Source organism: Pan paniscus, chromosome 15 (assembly GCF_029289425.2).
Source record: "Pan paniscus chromosome 15, NHGRI_mPanPan1-v2.0_pri, whole genome shotgun sequence".
Lineage (NCBI taxonomy): Eukaryota > Metazoa > Chordata > Mammalia > Primates > Hominidae > Pan > Pan paniscus.
In genome coordinates this window covers 100,381,945-100,399,235 of record NC_073264.2, presented here as the reverse complement: position 1 = coordinate 100,399,235, position 17,291 = coordinate 100,381,945, and the positions used below count along the sequence as shown (strand labels likewise).

At 50.8% G+C, this 17,291-nt stretch overlaps 1 protein-coding gene across 4 annotated transcripts in view; it reads left to right on the top strand.

Annotated features, from left to right (window-relative positions):
• The window catches only part of BCL11B (BCL11 transcription factor B), a 103,212-nt gene that overhangs the window by 29,773 nt on the left and 56,148 nt on the right, over positions 1–17,291 (top strand). For 2 of the 4 annotated variants that reach the window (XM_034938101.3, XM_034938099.3), the window contains exon 3: positions 11,025–11,237. The exons of the other annotated variants lie outside the window; for them this stretch is intronic. In XM_034938101.3, the coding sequence (XP_034793992.1) occupies positions 11,025–11,237 (213 nt within the window). The remainder of the gene's footprint in view (positions 1–11,024; positions 11,238–17,291) is intronic. 4 annotated transcript variants of the gene reach the window in all.

Genomic DNA, 17,291 nt, shown 5'->3' with positions numbered 1-17,291 from the left:
AGTTGTGGGGTAGGGGTGGGAGAGTGTGGTCCTCTCCTTTCCCCATGGGGGCCTTGACCCAGCCCCTGTTCACTGGCATTGGGGCTGGAGTGGGGAACGGCAGATACCTGGAGTCTGCGATGGTGCAGGCTTGGAGCCAGGAGCTGTCTGGTGCTTCTTAATTGAATACAGATCTAAGTAAATTCCACGTGGGCATGCAAGGCTGGGCAAGGAAGGCCGTGATATTCCCCTCTCCACGGCTGGACTCGTAACCCTCCCAACCTGACGGGCCTCTCCGCCTGTCGCTGTACCCAGCCCACATGGTTTGCGAGAAAAGGTAGGGAAGCAGGGGGACAAGATCATGCGACGCCCATGTAAATATTGTCTGTATGAACTGGGTCTTCCATCTTTTGTTAGTGGCAGCTCGTTAATTAACCAGCAGATTAGTGCTGCCTTCTTTTGACACATGCATGTATTTTGGGGTAGAGGATTCTTGTTCTCCTAAAACTCTGAACCGAACCGTTCAGAAAGACTTCCTTCAGCGCCGCCTGCCCCTGCTCCCTCTCCCTCATGTCCTCCCCACTCCCCTTTTCCTGTCCCCTTCTACCCACCCTTTCCTTAAACCCAAGTGGGCTTGTAGTCGAGTGGAGGACAGACACGTTAAACACAGCTAAATAAATCATGTTTACGCTTGGCGTCTTCGGTAGTGAAAAATCTGTTGGCTGTTTTTACTTCCTTATTTCTCAGCATTTGCTTCCTACCTGCTTTTGACCACATGCCCAGAAATAGTAGTTTTGTCAAATGAGGGGATAATGCCAGCCAGCCTTTCTCGCTGCCAAGGAAGCTGCTGGATTTTGCAAAACAGAGTGACGTTTTTTTTAGTGACACTGATGTTTTTTTCAAAGAAATTAGGATGTAGAATAAGGGTATTAAAATGCACTTAGGGAAGGGGAAAAAAAGCGACATGGTCCCCCCTACAGCAGAGGGACATGTAGCAAGCAGGTTTAGAGAAGAAAGGTCTCATTTTTGTTTGCACTTGGCCGCTCCAAGGGCAGGAGGCAGCTGTCAGAGGCGGAGGAGCTGAGTCAGGTTCCCTTCGTCTCAGCCCCAAGACTTAATTTTCTCTGCCATTTTGGTGATGTGGTGCGAAGATTTTTTTTTTTTCTTTTTCTTTTGGGTTTTGTGTCTGTTTAGTCTCTGAGGCCTCCTGAGCGATGCTTGCTGCTTTCTTCCTCTGAGATTACAGCTAGATTCTCGCCCCGATCTGGAATTGGAGCTCGTTGGGATCCTGGCTACACTATGATTGTTTATGTGTAAGAGTGGCCCCGGAGGCCTCCCCGCCTCTGGGCTCTTATCTACGATGTTGTTTTGGGGTATATTTCATGATGGGATGCTGGGCAGAGAACTTCCTGGGTAATTACAGCCAAACAGAGGCTGTAGATTTAAAAAAAAATAATAAAAAAACAGTTTCAAAACCAAGTAAGTGGCATATAAATACTGGGCACTCCTGTAGGGAGAAGAGGCTTGTCTTATCGCGGGATCTTTGCAGGGTTTCTGCAGTCAGTTCTGTCTGAGGTCCAGCACATCAGCTCTGTTTCAAAGACAGCTGAGGAAAAAAAAAATTACAACAAAATCAAAGTCAGCGTGCTATGATTTTCCCCAATTTCTAATGGGAATAGTCTGCAATAGAAATGATATTTCCATTGAGGACTGCGCTGCCGGTTTCTTTAATTACATTAAATAGCGGTATAAACCTCAGCTGAATGTAAACCTCTGTTACAGCGGCGTCTCGCGCGTGGCTAGATGAATCGTAAGGAGCAATGTTCCCAGCGTTAATGTGCTAACAATCTTTATTAAATTAATCCCGCGAAGTGTTAATTTTTACAAATTTTGTTGTGCACGCACTGCACGTCACCGCTAGTGTGTTAGGAGATGAAAACGGATTTCACGTCAAAAAATAAGTAAGAAGGTGGCTGTCAGACAGCTCCCTTAGAAGAAAATTTGTGATTTTTGCCATCAAATGTTACCTGTGCTGAAAAGAAGGCTTACGATATGTATATTAAATGCCATCTACATACAGAAAACTCAGTTAAAGGAACTACTTTGTTGAAAGTAATTACAGGCCTGTTCAATTTTTTAGTCAGTGACATTTCAGACTTGGCTTAGGAACATAAAGAGGCCATAGAAAAGATTTTGTTCTTATGTAATGCAAAGCACTGAACCTCGGTCTTCTGTAAGTCCATTAGGAAAAGGAAAAAAAATGAAAGGGAAAAAAGAGATTTAGTCATAAACAAAATCCAGGGGAGAGCTATATTTTTTTATTACAATAGTAGAAATCAATTGCCTATAATTCTATTAAATGCAACCAAAAACAAAATGTGCATTTAAACTATAGCAGGGTCCTCCTTTTTACAATTTGATTTCTTTTCTCTCTCTTTCTTTCTTTCCTTTTTTCTCTTTTTAACCTTCTACTAACCAAATTTATTTCTGTTCCATCTGAAACAAGAAACCCTGCTGGCCCTGTGGTTGTCTGTTCCCTTATGGCTCAGGTAGAGTTTTATGGTCTGATCTTAAAAAGGTTGATGATGCTTACATTCCTCATATCCATGACTCCATCTGCACCTGAAATTTCTGTTCCCTTTTCTGGCTGCTTCGGGCTTGAGTCATCCCAATAACCTCCTTGCTGGGCACTCCGTTTTCTTTATGTTCTTTTTATTGGCTGTGCTGTTTATTTTCATTCTTAATTCTCCGGGATTCTCGCAGCTCAGCCTTCCTCCTTCTGTTTATTCCATTGCACTGTCTGTACATGGCCGTTGAGCAAAAGCCAGCATTGGAGTTCGTGGGACCTTGGAACCACAACTTCCTGAACTCCCCAGTTTGTAAACATGTTTTAGGGAGGGCCAGATTCTTAACACGTGTCAGGATTCAGTGTTTTCCGGGTCATTCCTCAAAGGTCAGGCACAGTGGATGCTGAGGGGATAGAAAAAGGTGTCCTTAGTTTAAAACTCACTGTAGGCACCCAATCTGAAGATGAGTTTCCTGGTTTTTGCCTTGTGTGACATGTGAGTTCTATCTTAACTGTGTATTTCCACTCCCACCCCCAGCTCTAAATTAATGAAGAAATAGGAACATATCTGAGGGATGCCTGGCCAAACTTGTCATTGGAGTCTGGCCCCTAAGTTCCATCTGGGAAAGGGCTACAGGGTCCCAACCCGAAGTCCCACATTCTTTATGCTTGGTATCCAGATGATTTATCTAACACTTTACTTCGGTTTGCAGCCTGCCTTCACTCTTCGTCGAGTTATGCTTCATGCAGACGACATGTAGTATACTGTTTGTGGCTCTGGACACAACCGGAGAGAAAATTACTGAAGGATCTTGAATTAAATTGTCTTAGAAAGCAGAGACTGCTGAAGGTTGAAGCAGCTACCACACCTCTGATCAGAAAACCTAAATTGGGAGGAAAAGGGGCAATTCCTCCATTAGGTATTGACTGGCTGATTTTGCTGGTGAGATTTGGAGAATCTCTCAGTTGCAATTTGTCCTTGGCCTCTGTGGACTCTGGTTGGATGCACGCAAGACATCTTAACATGTCCACGTTGCTGATAGATGAGTGTTTGTTTGTGTATGTGCATATGTATATGTATATAGAACCTCTCTTATAGATAATAGATGTGCATGCACACATTTTTCTAACCAGTGCGACACATGGCTTCACCTTCTGTTGTCCTCAGGCCTGCCCATTCCAGGATGGTGGGCCCCAATTTGGTGGACCCTGCCTGCCTGAGGTCACCCAGAGGAGTTATATTCATTTTTGTATCTGTGTCCTGAAGCCGTGATGCCTAGGAGCAAAGGAATGATCAGCGTCCCGGCTGGAGGACAAGTGTTTGTGGTTTATTTGCATTTCAGTAGTTCGGAACACTGCAGGATTTTCCCCGAGAGACAAGCAAAAGAAGAGTCCAAGCTGCGTGTCCCTCACTGCGCCCCCCCCACCCCCTGCAAATGCCCACTTAGGGGCTGGAACGGCCAGCCCCCTCCACCTCCGTGGTTCACAGAAGATGGCTGAGGGATGCCCTTCCTCCTCATCAACACTGAAGTGTCCTCTGCTCCCTCACAGGGGCCTTGGTGTTGGAATTTGTGATGTAACTTCACCAGTCCTTGGGTCAGGGTGCAGAAAGGGGATCGGCAGCCCTGGAGTATTTCAGCTGCCTGCATCTTGAGGAAATTGGAGTTGGCAGTCAATGAAACAGGTGCTTTTGGACCTGGGGAAGGGGTGTGCCCGAGCGTGCCTGCCTCTAAATTGCGAGAGGCAGCTGCTGGGGAGGATGTTCCCTTTCCAATCTCTGGTGGAAGGAGGAGAAAGGTTTTGGTAGTGTCGGTGGGGGACGCGATCATTCCTTGGCTCTGCCTTTCCATTTTCTGGGATGAGATTTCGGAAGTGCTCCAAGAGGAGGAGCTTAGAGTAGGGCAGCCTGGCTCAGGGTGCTCCCTGAGGTGTGCTTCTAGTCTCCCTCATGGCCAAGCCTTCTCACGGTGGGTGCAGGTGGATACCCTGGTGGCCACACAGGGTCGTGGGTGGCCTGTGGGGAATCTCTGGATGGTCGTTTGTGGAAGTGATGGTAGAAGTGGTCTCAACCCAAAGATGAGCAGTTGCCCATGTTCCTGGAGGCCCCTGGTGAACCCACCTCACTTCCTGCAGCCTGGTACTCCTCAGTGACCCTCTCTGGATCCATTAGGGCCTAGATGGTTGATGAAGGATGCTGGACAGGCTCTTTCACCTGCATTTGAATTCTTACCCTCCTCAGCCACCTGCAAGGACTGCTGTCTTTCAGCCGGCCGCCCACATAGCGGCCAAACGTAGATTCGAACTGTTTTTATGTCTCCCGTGTAATGACCCTGAAGGAACTCTTTAAACACAGCTGTGCAAACCCTTGTGAGACCTGACTTTCCCTTTTTGTTGCTCTTCTTTCCAAGGACACCTACATGTTCACCCCCAAACCAAAACCCATGGCAACAAGGGACTAGAGACCTGTAATGGCCATCGGGTGCCCAGACAAAACAGTGGTGTCTGATGGAGAATGAGAATCCAGGAGTGGGAGGTGGGGCCTGGGGAGCTCCATCGCCCTGCCTGGCATTTCTAGGTGCCCCAGATGCTCTGGGGCAGTGAGCTGAGCCACGTGGCACACCCACTCCCTCTCTGGTCCTGCCTTGGGGACCCACCCTAGACTTGCAGCTTTTCATGGTAACCTGCGTGTTCACTTAAATGCTTTGCTTTCCCTTTCTGCTTTATGATGATGATTGTTGGTATATATTTTACAATGAAATGGAAAACAAGTTACAGTCATTGCTGGTTCCTAGACCTTGGTAATTAAAAGCTAAAAAAAAAAAAAAAGAAAAAAAAAGAAATGAAATAATACCTGTGGAGTGAAGGAATTTATTTTTTGAGTCACCCCCGACCCCAAAGACCTGTGTAGCTCTGAAATTGAGCAAACGAAGAAGTCTCCCTAGAATTGTTCTTCTCTATTCCTGCTGTCTCAGCCACTCCCCCTCTACACCCCCCACAGCCCCCCAAAAAAAGGGATTGAGAGAAAGACAAATGATGAGAAGGCCAGTCTTGTCAGGTGAACACCCAGTTCCTGTCTCATTTAAGGTTGCACTCCACTTCTTTCAAATAGGAAATTGCCAAAATGGATGTCATGGGCTGCTAATTAGATGTATTTTAACTGCAGGATCATTTTACCAGCTAATACTGTTATTATGTGCTTCAATGTGAACCCATGGTGGAGCTGTTAAAATATGAGCGTGCAGTCTTAGCAGACAGCTCTTGGAGCCGTTGGGATGGGTGGAGGGCGCTTTTCCTCACGGCCCTGAAGATCCCCGGGCCAGGCCCTGTGCTGAAGATCGGAGCCCTTTCAGCTTCTCAAGAGGTGCCCCCTGCTCTCCCAAAGACCATCTTCTCCTTGTGTTTAGACCAGGGCCTGAGCCTCCAGGAGGCCTGAGCTCTCCAGCGTCACATCCCCTGCCCTCTAGACATCAGGGTTCCCTCTGGACCAGCCTAGAAGTGCCAGATGACCACAGTTCATGCCTGTGCCTACCCAGAACAGGCAGGCCTGAATCTCACACACTGGAGTTTCAAGTCTGTGCTGGCTTCTCCTCCATCTTCCCTCTGTAGCAAACCGGAAAAAGAATCCTAATTTCCCGTTGGGGTGGGAGGAGATGAGCTAGGATCAGGATAATGATTTTTAAATGTGAGCCAGGCATTTGACTTCACGTTATTTCTTTTCCCCCTCACGCTCTTAATACTTAGCATTTTTTTCTATCATCCTTAAGACAAAGTAGCTGGCAAAATATTTAAGTGATCAGAAAAAAATATTTTTATTTGCCCGCGTGCGAATTGGGTTATCTGCCTATCTTGTTTATGAAATTTGGCGCTGCCTTTCCTGCACAGTACATTCGCCTCTCAAATCTTTCCCGGCTCCCATTTCCATATTTCTGCGTGCTTGTTCTTTGTTAATCACTTGGCAAGCGCTTATTTGAATATTAAAAATTTCTTTAATCATCAAAGGCAGGAGCACAGTCTCATGAATATTCATATTTTTCCCCCTCCTCAGACTGGATTCTAGTTCATTACCCTGCAGTAAAAGCCAAACAGCCATCAATCGCCCTCATTACAGGCTCTGGCGTTTTGATTGGCTGCCTGCTGCCCAGAGCTTTTTTAAATTTTTTTAATTTTTTCCCCCTTCTCCTATGAGCTGTCTTGTACCTGCCAACAACCAAAAAAAAAAGAAAAAAAAAATCAACAATGCAAGAATAAATTTCTCTGGTTGGAAAACAACTCTGCAAACTTGTCAAACAGTCCTTGTGGCTTGCTGCTGCCACCGCTGTAGCGTCCACCAGCGCCACCTCCTTCCCCCCGCTGTCCTTCCCCCACCAAAAAAAAAAAAAAAAGAAAAAAAAAAGAAGCCCAAGATAAAAGAGAGGGGGGGAGAGAAAAATAAATAAATAAATAAATAAAAAGGGAGAAACTTGAGCCTCAGAGATGAATATTTGTCAAGAGAGTTGACGTAAGTTTCATTTGCATAATGACTTTGTACTTCTGCATTAATAAAATTTGCATATGAAGCCATGTTAATTACTCCTGATCATGCTTTTTGCATTCATGCATAGTAATTTTCTCCGACTTGTGAGAATTAATGTCTTGGCATGGGGGGAGGGGGCGCGGGGACTGTCAGGTTCCCTTGCCAGTGTCCCTCACTCACACGCGCTGCCTCCCTGGCTGTCTCCTTCCTTGATCTATGACTCATTTCTGCACTATCAGTAGGAGTTCTCAGCTTAAAAAAATGTATCAATTGAAAGGCACCAGTAGGGAGAAAAATACTCGTCTCCTGCCCAGTGTATTCCAGACCACCTCTCTCTAGCTCTGAACATGGAATCTGTAATCCTCCCATTTGGGAGGGGACGCCCCAGAGGCTTTAGGGGTGGGGAAGGCTCGAATTCCCCCCGAAACCGGGATGGGGCTTTTCCAGGCGTTTTTGTGTCTCCACGCTCCTCGGCGGTGGGCGTGTTCGCTGGGTGAGTGCGCATGTGTGAGGAACGGAGCAGGAGCCTCTGCAAAGTCCCTCTAGAAGAGAGACGGGTGACAGACCCCTGTGGAATGCTTAAACCCATGAAGCCATCAAGAATGAGCTTATCTAGCATTGCCCTGTTTTGGAGCCTAAGAAGCGGGATTTTAGGGGCCTTATTTTTAGACTTTTTTTTTTTTTTTTGCATAGACCTCCAAAGCCAGCGTTTTTTTGGGAGTGTCTTGCAGGTCTTTGCGGGGCGCTTTGCTATGCTCAGAGAACATCCTCTTGCTTTCTTCGCTGGGCAGCGATGATACCTTGGAAAGGACCACAGGGAGTGGGGAAAGTTTCAGAATGGAAAGCAAGAGAATGATAGTGACCGTTTGGTGAGTTTCCTGGATCTCCGGCTCTGGCTCAGGGCTGTCCTGACCCTTCTTTTAAAGTTGAGGGAGCTGAGGCTCTGAGAAAGTGACTCACCTTCAGCCACGAGGCCAGGAGACAGCCGAGGAGGAATTTGAATCCAGTCCTCTCGGTCCTCAAGGCTGTGCGGCCTGGGAGCTCTGGTGGCTTCCTCTGTGCGTGTGTGGGTGCATACCCTGTCCCACGTCTCAAGCGCTCCTTAAGTGCTTTCTGGATTTCCCAGCTTCACTTTTAAAGGCAAATACCCCTCCTCTGAGGAAGGATGGGGGCTGGGAGGTAGCCTGGGACAGGTACTGAGGCTGTTTTTTCAAGTTGAGGTAAGAGTCACATGATGTACAATTGACCATTTTAAAGTGTACAATCAGTGGTTTTGGATCTATTCACAATGTCGTGCAGCCGTCACTCCTGTCTAAGTCCCGAGCATTTTCATCACCCCCCGAAGAAACTCTGTACCCATTAGCCACCCCTCACACCCCTACTGGCTCCCCCCAGCCCCTGGCAACTGCTACTTTCTGTGTCCATGGATTTGCCTCTTATGAACATTTCATATCCATGGAATCATGCCGTAGGTGGCTCCTTTCATCACTTTGGGCTTTTGCAGTAGCTTCAGATTTCTTGAGTTCCACCCTTGGGAAGGGCTCTGGGTTTAAGCTGCCCCATGTGGAAACCTCTCCCAGTGTAGAAGGTGCTCTGGGAGCCCCAGAGAGGCCCTGCAGAGCTTGGGATTTGAAGCCCCTCTCCCGGCTGCCCCCCTCCCCTGCCTCAGTTGAGCCGGTCCCTGGAGCAGGTGGACTTCAGCAAGGTCACAATTGCTAATGAGACTCTGGGGAAACCTGTCCAGGGCGGCCTACCCCCTGACCCCTATGCAGGGAACAACGCGTGGTGTGTGACATCGCCTTTACAGACCCTGGCCTGAGCCCCACCTTGGACGTTTCCAGGAGAAGGGTGTGGCCAGATGCCTGTTTTCTACCTGCTCTGCAACTGTTCCTCCCACCACGGAGACAGAGTCAGCTCCTTAGCACCTGGGACAACCCTTACCAGGCCTCGAGCTGCTTCTGCTGGTTTCTCAGTAGTGATAAATGGTGCTGGCTGTGTCGTGGCCTCACCCAGAACCCAGGAACCAGAGCCTGGGTTTGGCCTTTGCAGCTTCCAATGGCTGGATTGAGCCCAGGGATCTCAGACTTCCGCCCACTATGTGGCCGTTGCTCTAGAGATCCCAGGACCCCTGGTCACTTACCCAGCTGCAGCCCTAGAGGGAAGCAGAGCATTGCGGGCTTCAGGGACACAACTGGGTTCCAGTCTCAGATCTCCCTAAGCCTCAGTTTTCCCCCAGTGGAATGTGGATCTTTTCTGAGCGAGGTGGCTGTCATGATGATGGATGACCCAGAGCCCTCGGTGGTCTGCAGGGAAGGCCTAACATAGGGATTTGAGACCACCAGTGGACAGGATCAAATGCAGTGTCCAGTGCTGGAAGGTTCAGGCTAGGGCAGGCTTCCAGGAGGAGGCAGGTCCTGACCTTCCTTGAGGGATGGCACTAAATCTAGCATGGCCTTCCCCTCAGCATCTGAGGCTGAAACTGTTTACTGGTTCCTCAGCCACATCCTTCCAGGGCTATCCCCAGCTCAGAAATACCCTGGGCCCGAGGCCTCACCTAGTATGAGGTCCTTGTTGGTTCAGGGGGGTCCGAGCAGTGTTGGTGTTAGCTTTGACCTCTTGACAGGACACTGACAGCTTGCAATCCCTAAGCAGGGGGTCTTCTTAAATGCCCTGATGCCTTGATCCTGGATAACCCATGTTTTAGAGAAACTAGGGCTACAGAGAAAGAGCCCTGGTTCTGGGGCCAGACAGCTGGGGTTTGGATGGGGCTGCTGATGTCTGCAGTTTTCTGCAGTCACGCCATCAGTTTCCTGGTCTGTGCAATGGGTATTCTAAGCCCCAGTTCCCGTCAGTGTGTTAGGAACTTCAGTCCAATGAAGACTGACAGGCTCCTGGCTCCTGGTGGCTTGCAGGGTCCTGTGGCTCTCCTTGCGATGGGGGAATCCACGTGGGGGCCCTGGAGTGGGCAGACTCCCACCCGTGCAGACCTGTGCTGGGCCTCCCTGGCAAAGCCGGCTGGGCCCAGCTGCCCATCCTCTTGTTGACGTTTCCTTTTTGTCTCTCTGATGCTTCCCTGCTCAATTATTTACCCAGGGAATTTGGGCTTCTTCACTTGTGGTTTTGGCAAGGGCTTCACACAAATGTTTTGCCCTGGTGGTCTCTTAGCCATTTAAGATAAACGGCTAAATCAAATGCAGGCCTTGCTGCGGAGCTGAGCGAGCTGTGGGGCTGGGCAGAGGCGGGGCCGGCCCTGGCCCTGTGTCCTTGCTGTCACATGGCGGGAGGCCTCCCAAGCCAGGCCGAGACATTAGGAGGGGGTGAGCAGCGCCAGGGTTTTCTTGGGGTGTGGTAGGGGGGTGTGAAAGCCTTCTGAAGGGCATTGCGGCTTGGGTGCAGCACGCTCAGTGCTTGGGGCTGGAGAGAGCCCCCAGCTGGTGGTCTGCCAGACAGGAGGCTAACAGAGCCCAGACACCTGGAGGCGGACCCAAGGTGTCCTGGGCCTGTAGGAACAGCCCATCCTGATACAGCAAACAGGGGAGGCTGTGAGCTTCCCAGCTCTTCCAGGGAGGGGTAGCCCGAAGTTTTGGAAACAAATCCCCAAATGGAACCTATTTGATTGCTCCAGAGGCCCCCACATGGGGGGTCCTTCCTGAGAGTGGGCCCTGACAGCCCCCGTTCACCCAGCCCCCTGCACCAGGCCCCCAGAGGCGGGGTCCTGCCTCCCCGACAGCCCAGCCTGGCAGCTGTGGAAACCGGGCCCTCCCCAGTGCCCCCTGCCCACCTCCCCGAGCCCATTCCCTCGCCTGTGTCCCGATTGCCTTCCCTGCAGGGCCTGGCACCCCGGGGGCCTCCCACCCCCGAAGGGTGGCCTGAGCTGAGCCCCACGCCCCGAGCCCCGTCCCACCCCGTGCCCCTCACACAGTCCAGGGCCCGACTGACCAGTCTTTTCTATTGTTTTTTCTCCAGGGCCGTGCAGGCCTGCCCAGCTGCCAGCGGTGGCCCCCATAGCTGCCTCCTCCCACCCTCACTCATCCGTGATCACTTCACCTCTGCGTGCCCTGGGCGCTCTCCCGCCCTGCCTCCCCCTGCCGTGCTGCAGCGCGCGCCCGGTCTCGGGTGACGGGACTCAGGGTGAGGGTCAGACGGAGGCTCCCTTTGGATGCCAGTGTCAGTTGTCAGGTAACAGACGACGCCGCGGTGGGGGGCGGGCCCCCGGGATGGCGGGGTGTGCCATGGGCAGCGCTGGAGCAAGGTGGGGACCCAGGGAGGAAGGGCAGCTCCCACCCAGAAGGCTTTTTGGGGTGCCAGGGGAAGTGGTAAAGAATGTTCGCTGAACTATGAGCCAGGGCCCGGTGCCCCTCGGTCAGGAGTCCCCCACGGTGCCCCCACCCGTTCTGAGAGTCTTGCTCCCAGAATGCATTCCCCAGCCTCCCAATCCCGCTTCTTTGGGTTGTTTAGCGACAGCTTAATTGGATAACACTTAACATCTGAGGTTTTCTTCGGCCCTTGCCACTGCCACCCCCTCCCCCACCCCAGACAATCCCCTGCCCCGCCAAGACCAGGCTAGGGGAAGATTCCTTGGTTGACTGTGTACATTGCTGGAGCCGTCCAAAATGCTGAGTTTCTCTTTGGGAAAATGTGTTGCCCATTAGCTTTGAAAAAGAAAAAAAAGTGGCTCAAAAGGAGCCTCTTAAAAAGCTGTGGCCACGAGAGGGAGTGAAACACTGTGAGGTGTGTGAGGGGTGGGGGCGGGAGCTGAGTACCTGCTGTGCGTCCGGCTCTGGGCCAGACCCAGACACAGCTGTTTGTGCCGACTCATCCTGCTCTCCCGGGCGGGCGGTGTGGCTGCCCATTCTACAGATGGGCAGATGGGGCGGTGTGGTGACACAAACTGGCCTCTACCTGCCCTGCTTCTCCCCAAGTGGAACCCAAGATCTTATTCTGCCTAGGGTCTCTGGGAATCCTTGGGGTCCCTGGGAATTCAAGGGCAAAGGGCCCTCTCACAAGTCTGTCCCCCCAGCATCTGGGCAGGGCCTGGTGTGAAAGCACTGTGGCCACGCAAACCAGGATGCTGACACAGACACATGTGGTGAGCAGCCGTGGCCTGGTTTCTGTGGCAGGGGCAGGAAAGGAGAAGGGGGGTGCAGAGCTGGGGCAGATTTGATTGGTCCCTGCTTTGTCACCAGGCATGTTGCAGGCTTTCTCTTGACTTGAATTGTGAAAGGAAAACTATTTTTATTGGGCAGGTTTTGTTTTTAATTGAAGCTGTCCCCACAGGCGGTCCCTGATGGAGCCACAGCTCTGCAAAAGCCATGGCCACAGCTCTGTAAAAGGCCACAGGCAGCCCCTGCTCCAGGGTCCAGAGCTTCCTGGGCTCCAGAGCTCCCTAGTAGGGTGGCCTGGAGCTTTAGTGTACCCTCCCTGCTGTGACAGGTGGTGACATCATAGGATCTGGCTTCCAAAAGGGAGTTCTGGTTTCTTACTGGACTTGTGCCTTAAAGGCACAAAGCAAAACCCAAAATCTCCTGGGAAGGAGTCGGAACCACTTGCAAAGATGCCGGCTCCCTTTTCTGGGCTGTGCTGGTCCCCAGGTGCTCAGGCCTCCTGTCCTGGCTCAGTAGATCTGTTCTGTGAGTCTGTGGAAGGCCCTGCTTGCTGAGCAGGGGGTGCCTGCTCTGTCTGGGTGGTTGCCTTGCTCTCTTGGCTTCCTGTCATTAGTGCTGCAGCCCCGGCAACCACTGGGGGGGCCATGCTATCAAAGATCAGCCTGAGTGTTTATTACTGGACGCGGTCAAGTTCCATGGCACAGAAATCTGATCTCACCAGAGGCTCACCCAGGGCTTTGCTTAACCCTCTGTTGGCCCTACTTAGAAGTTGCTGAAGTAGATGAGACTCAGCTAGAGGACTGAGCCGCTCCCTCATGTGGCCAGGCCTGCTTAGCATCTTTGTATGGTGCTGACCAGGAGCTGTTACCATCCCCATTTTGCAGATGGAGAAGCAAGGGCTTGGGGAGGGAGAGTGGCTAGCCAGGGTGGCAGAACTGGGATTTGTCCTTGGTTGCCTCCTGAAAGGCCACCCCTCTTCCTGTGGAGCCACGCTGCCTCTGCCGACATCCACGGGAGGTCGAATGAGCTTTCCACTGCCTTGGCTCTGGGGGACTCTGCCATCAGCAAGTCCTCATACATGCCACTAGGATCCTTATGAGGACTGTGTATGGAGGGCCTGCTATGTGCTGCATTGTGCTGGGCATGTGTGCCTTCTTGAATTTAACCCTCACAGCAACCCTAATACTTTATTCTCCTCACTTTGCAGATGAGAAAATGATGTTCAGAGATGTTGAGTTCTCACAGCTCACGTCTATCCGTCCATCCATCCATCCATCCATCCATCCATTCATCCCTGTATCCATCCATCCATCCATCCATCCATCCATGCATCCATCCATGCATCCATCCATGCATCCATCCATCCATCCATCCATCCATCCATCCATCCATTCATCCATGTATCCATCCATCCATCCATGCATCCATCCGTCTACCCATCCACCCATCCATCCAGCTATCCATCCATCCATCCATCCGTTCATCCATCCATCCATCCATCCATCCATCCATTTATTCATTCTTTAGCTTGAAGCCATTTGGAAGGCACCTAGCTTGTAGCACTGTGCACACACAGGAAGAGTCGGCAGGCAGGTCCCTGCCCTCGTGCAGCTTGCATTCTGGTGGTGGGGAGGACAGGGAGTGGGGACCTGCAGAAGGGGAAGGAGGACCTGCAGAAGGGAGGGAGGGAGTGGTGGAGGTGGGATTTGATCCCAGGCTCTCCATCCAGCACCTGCCACATCTTTGGCTTTGGCTCTTCTTCTGGCATTAAAGGCCTTTTTAGATTTTAGGCCTTGAGAGCTGTCAGGACTCAGAGCCTGTGAGCAACCAATGCTTGATTGCAGTGCTCTGGGAGGGACGTGAGGAAGGGCAGTGTCCTGTTCCTGGGGTTGGGACTGCAGGAGGCTGAGCCCCTAGGACTGCTCCAGGAGACCCTTCTAAGGGGCCTGCTCTTACCTCCTGCCCTCTGCCACCATGTCCGGTGCAGCTCTCTTTTTTCATTCGGTCCCAGTTCATTGGCCCTCACCAGCTTGCACCACCATGTTTCCCGATCAATTTGAATACCTGAAACTATCCTATTCTGGTGTTTTTTGTCCCTTTGTGATTTGTGTCCCTGGCACTGGGCTGTTTGCTTAAGTGTTTTTAGTGCCTGTTTAATTAGTAGTTGGAATGGAGTCATTAAGTTCCCAGTAACCCGTTAGGAAGAAGCAGGCCTTTGTAAAGATGGAATGGGCCTGCTGTCCTTACTTGGTTTTGTCCCTTTTCGGATCAGGATGCATTGAACCCACCTCTTCAAGTTAATATGGAGAACCCCAGTGTAAACGTGTTTCACACGGGTTAATTGCGTGCCTGTTACCGCATCTGCAGTTATTTATAGAAGGATGTGATTTTACGGGGGGAGAAAACCACACAGGTATGTGTGTTTGTGCACACCCTGGGCTGGCAGCATCCCAGGTGGCCCTGCCTCCCGGGACCCCAACCCTAGACCTCTTTCCAATGGTCGCAGTGGGGAGAAGGGACTCGGGGGTCCTGACTCTTTTTGACTCTGCTGAAGGAATGGGGGGCTTTGAGTCTAGGCATTCCTGGGAACTGAAATTTCTTCCCTGAGAAATTTCACATAGAGGATTTGGCACAGTGGCTGTGGGGTCAAGAGCCTCAGATTGTGTTCCTGGTCTGTGCTTCAGCTGGCCAGGGGCCCTAAAGAAGTCATTGCCTCAGTTTCCCCTTCTGTAAAAATACACGTATGTATGTATATGTGTATGTATGCAACACTTGAAAACGAGGCTCGTGTTATTTTCTGAGACAGGTCAGTGTGGAGCTGCTGTGGGTGGAGTGAGCATGGGGCTAGCTAGGTTTCCAGGGCAGGGCGTGGGACATTCAGAGAATGGTTTGGACACTCCTGGGCTTTGTGCCCCGCATGCCGGAATCCTTCCCTGTTCTGAGGCTTCCATGATTGGAAAGCGGTGGTCAAGTGTATGAGACTGCTTGGGGGTGAAGGCTGTTCTGCCCCGTGTAGTCATTTCCCCTCTCCATTCCTCAGTTTCCCCATCTACAAAATGGAGCTAAGGATAGGACAGGCTCTGAAGGGTCGTTCTGGGGATCGTGTGAGATCATACGGGCCAGGTGCTGAGTGAGCCCTGTCGAAGTTAGAGTCCATGCACGAGCGGAATGGGATTCACGACATTGAGACTCTGTCAGGTCTCACTTCAAGCTGGATCCTCGCTTTCCATTCTTAAAAGTATTTAGCCTTTTGGCTGGCTCAGATCATGTACCAGCTTTGGGAGGTGGAATAGGAACTGAGACACTTCATTGCATATTTAAAAGCTGCAAATGGTCATCAGCCACGGTGATTAATACGTGTACTTGGTGAAGTTCAAGGTCTCACGCAAGAACACACAGGATCCCAGCTCAGGGAAGTGGAAGTGTTTGGCTTTAATAGAGGGAGTCAGTTGCAGTCATTAGTATATGCTGAAATCACAGGGCAATCTTGTAAAGTTAAATTCAATTTACTTTTCTACTGAAATTGTGCTTGCTGTGTTATTTAACTAGTCTGGGGTTTCTTGGCATGGGTTAAAGGGACAATAAAGATAAAAGAATACCTGTAAGTAAATAGTAGGGTTTAACCATAGAATCTATCCTTTTCTCCTCCTTCAATTATATCCCAGTGTTCATTTTGTGTTGGTTTTATAACCAGAGCCGTCCAATGGGGCGCCGTGGATTAGACCACCCTAGCTGTGGAAGCCTGATGCAATTAATACAGTCTGCCTGGAAAGTGGCCTTATTTCTGGAAGTTTTATGTTAATGATATGGTCTGTGCTTTGCACATTTCATACCAAACAAGAAGCAAGCTGTAGTTTCATTCTGGACTGGGTTTGATTAACACCGGAGGATCCATGGGAAGCCAAACGGTGATGCGGACAGAGATGGTAGCCTCACCAGGCCCCTGCTGATGCGTCGCCTTGATTCTGGTGCAGGGGGTGCCAGAGACACTCCAGGAGGGCGTCAGATTGGCCACTGAGACTGGAGGGAGGGGTGAGTATGAGGGTGAAGACAAAAAAAAGAACCGTGTGAGTGAGCGTGTGTGGACAGCAGAGCTCCGTCGTGGGAAGGTTGGAAAACATGCTCATGGGATTCCCTTTGCAAAGTAACGTTTGTTGTTAGGATCCTTCTGGGCTAACCAGACAGGTCCTAGTGTTGATGGGGGCTGGCTCCATGTAGGAAAAGGGCTTTCAGGGGAGTTATTAAAAATTTAGAGAGTCATCTGTATGCCTTGCAATGTCTACATCGCCCAAGGGCCAGTGGTCCCAGCATCTGCAACGCAGCCTTCACAGCGCTGTTGCTCTTCCTGGCGTGCAAGCGCTGTTGATTCCACCCTAGCACCTGCCTGCTTCTTGAGGTCACACTGCTGCAGAGGCTGTCCATGCCCGCCTGCCTTGAGAACCCAGACGCCTCTTTCTGTGACCGGAGGAAGTGCCAGGAGAAGCCATGGAGAGCTGCAAGCCCCCCAGTTGGGGGAAGCTGATTCTGAGAGTGCTGGAGGTAGCCAAGGGTGGCAGGGCTTGGTGGATGCCAGAAAGTCCCCTGTCCCACGTAGCTGGAAAGTGACATTTCCTACAGCATCAGCAAGGGCCAGAGGAGCTGGGGAGTTGGGGGCAACAGAAGGGCTGCACTGTGGCTCTGTTGGGGGTGGGGCACCTACCAGCATGACTGTCCTTAGATAAAAGAGGCCCCAGCAAATCCCTGAGTGGAGATCGCTGCAGCCTCGCCAGATTCCATTTCACTCTCTGAGTTGGCCCTTCAGACGTTCTGAAGGCAGAGCTAAATCAAAGAATTCTGTTCAAATCCATACAAGATGTTGCTGTTTTTCTGCTCTGACAGGAGAGGCATTTGGAAGTGCAGTTTCTTTCTTTCTTTCTTTTTTTCCTTTTTTTTTATAGCTGTCTTAAAAAGGAGTTTGGCTGTTTAGCACAGCTGGTGCTCATTACATTATGCACTGGCAATAAGATAGCATGTGTAATTAATTTTTAATGCAGTGCTGGATGCAGCGCTTTCAAGCAGTTAGTGGATGTGAAGAAGCAGCACCGGCCACGGACATCAGAGACCTCAGAGCAAGGCAGCCCCGTTCTCC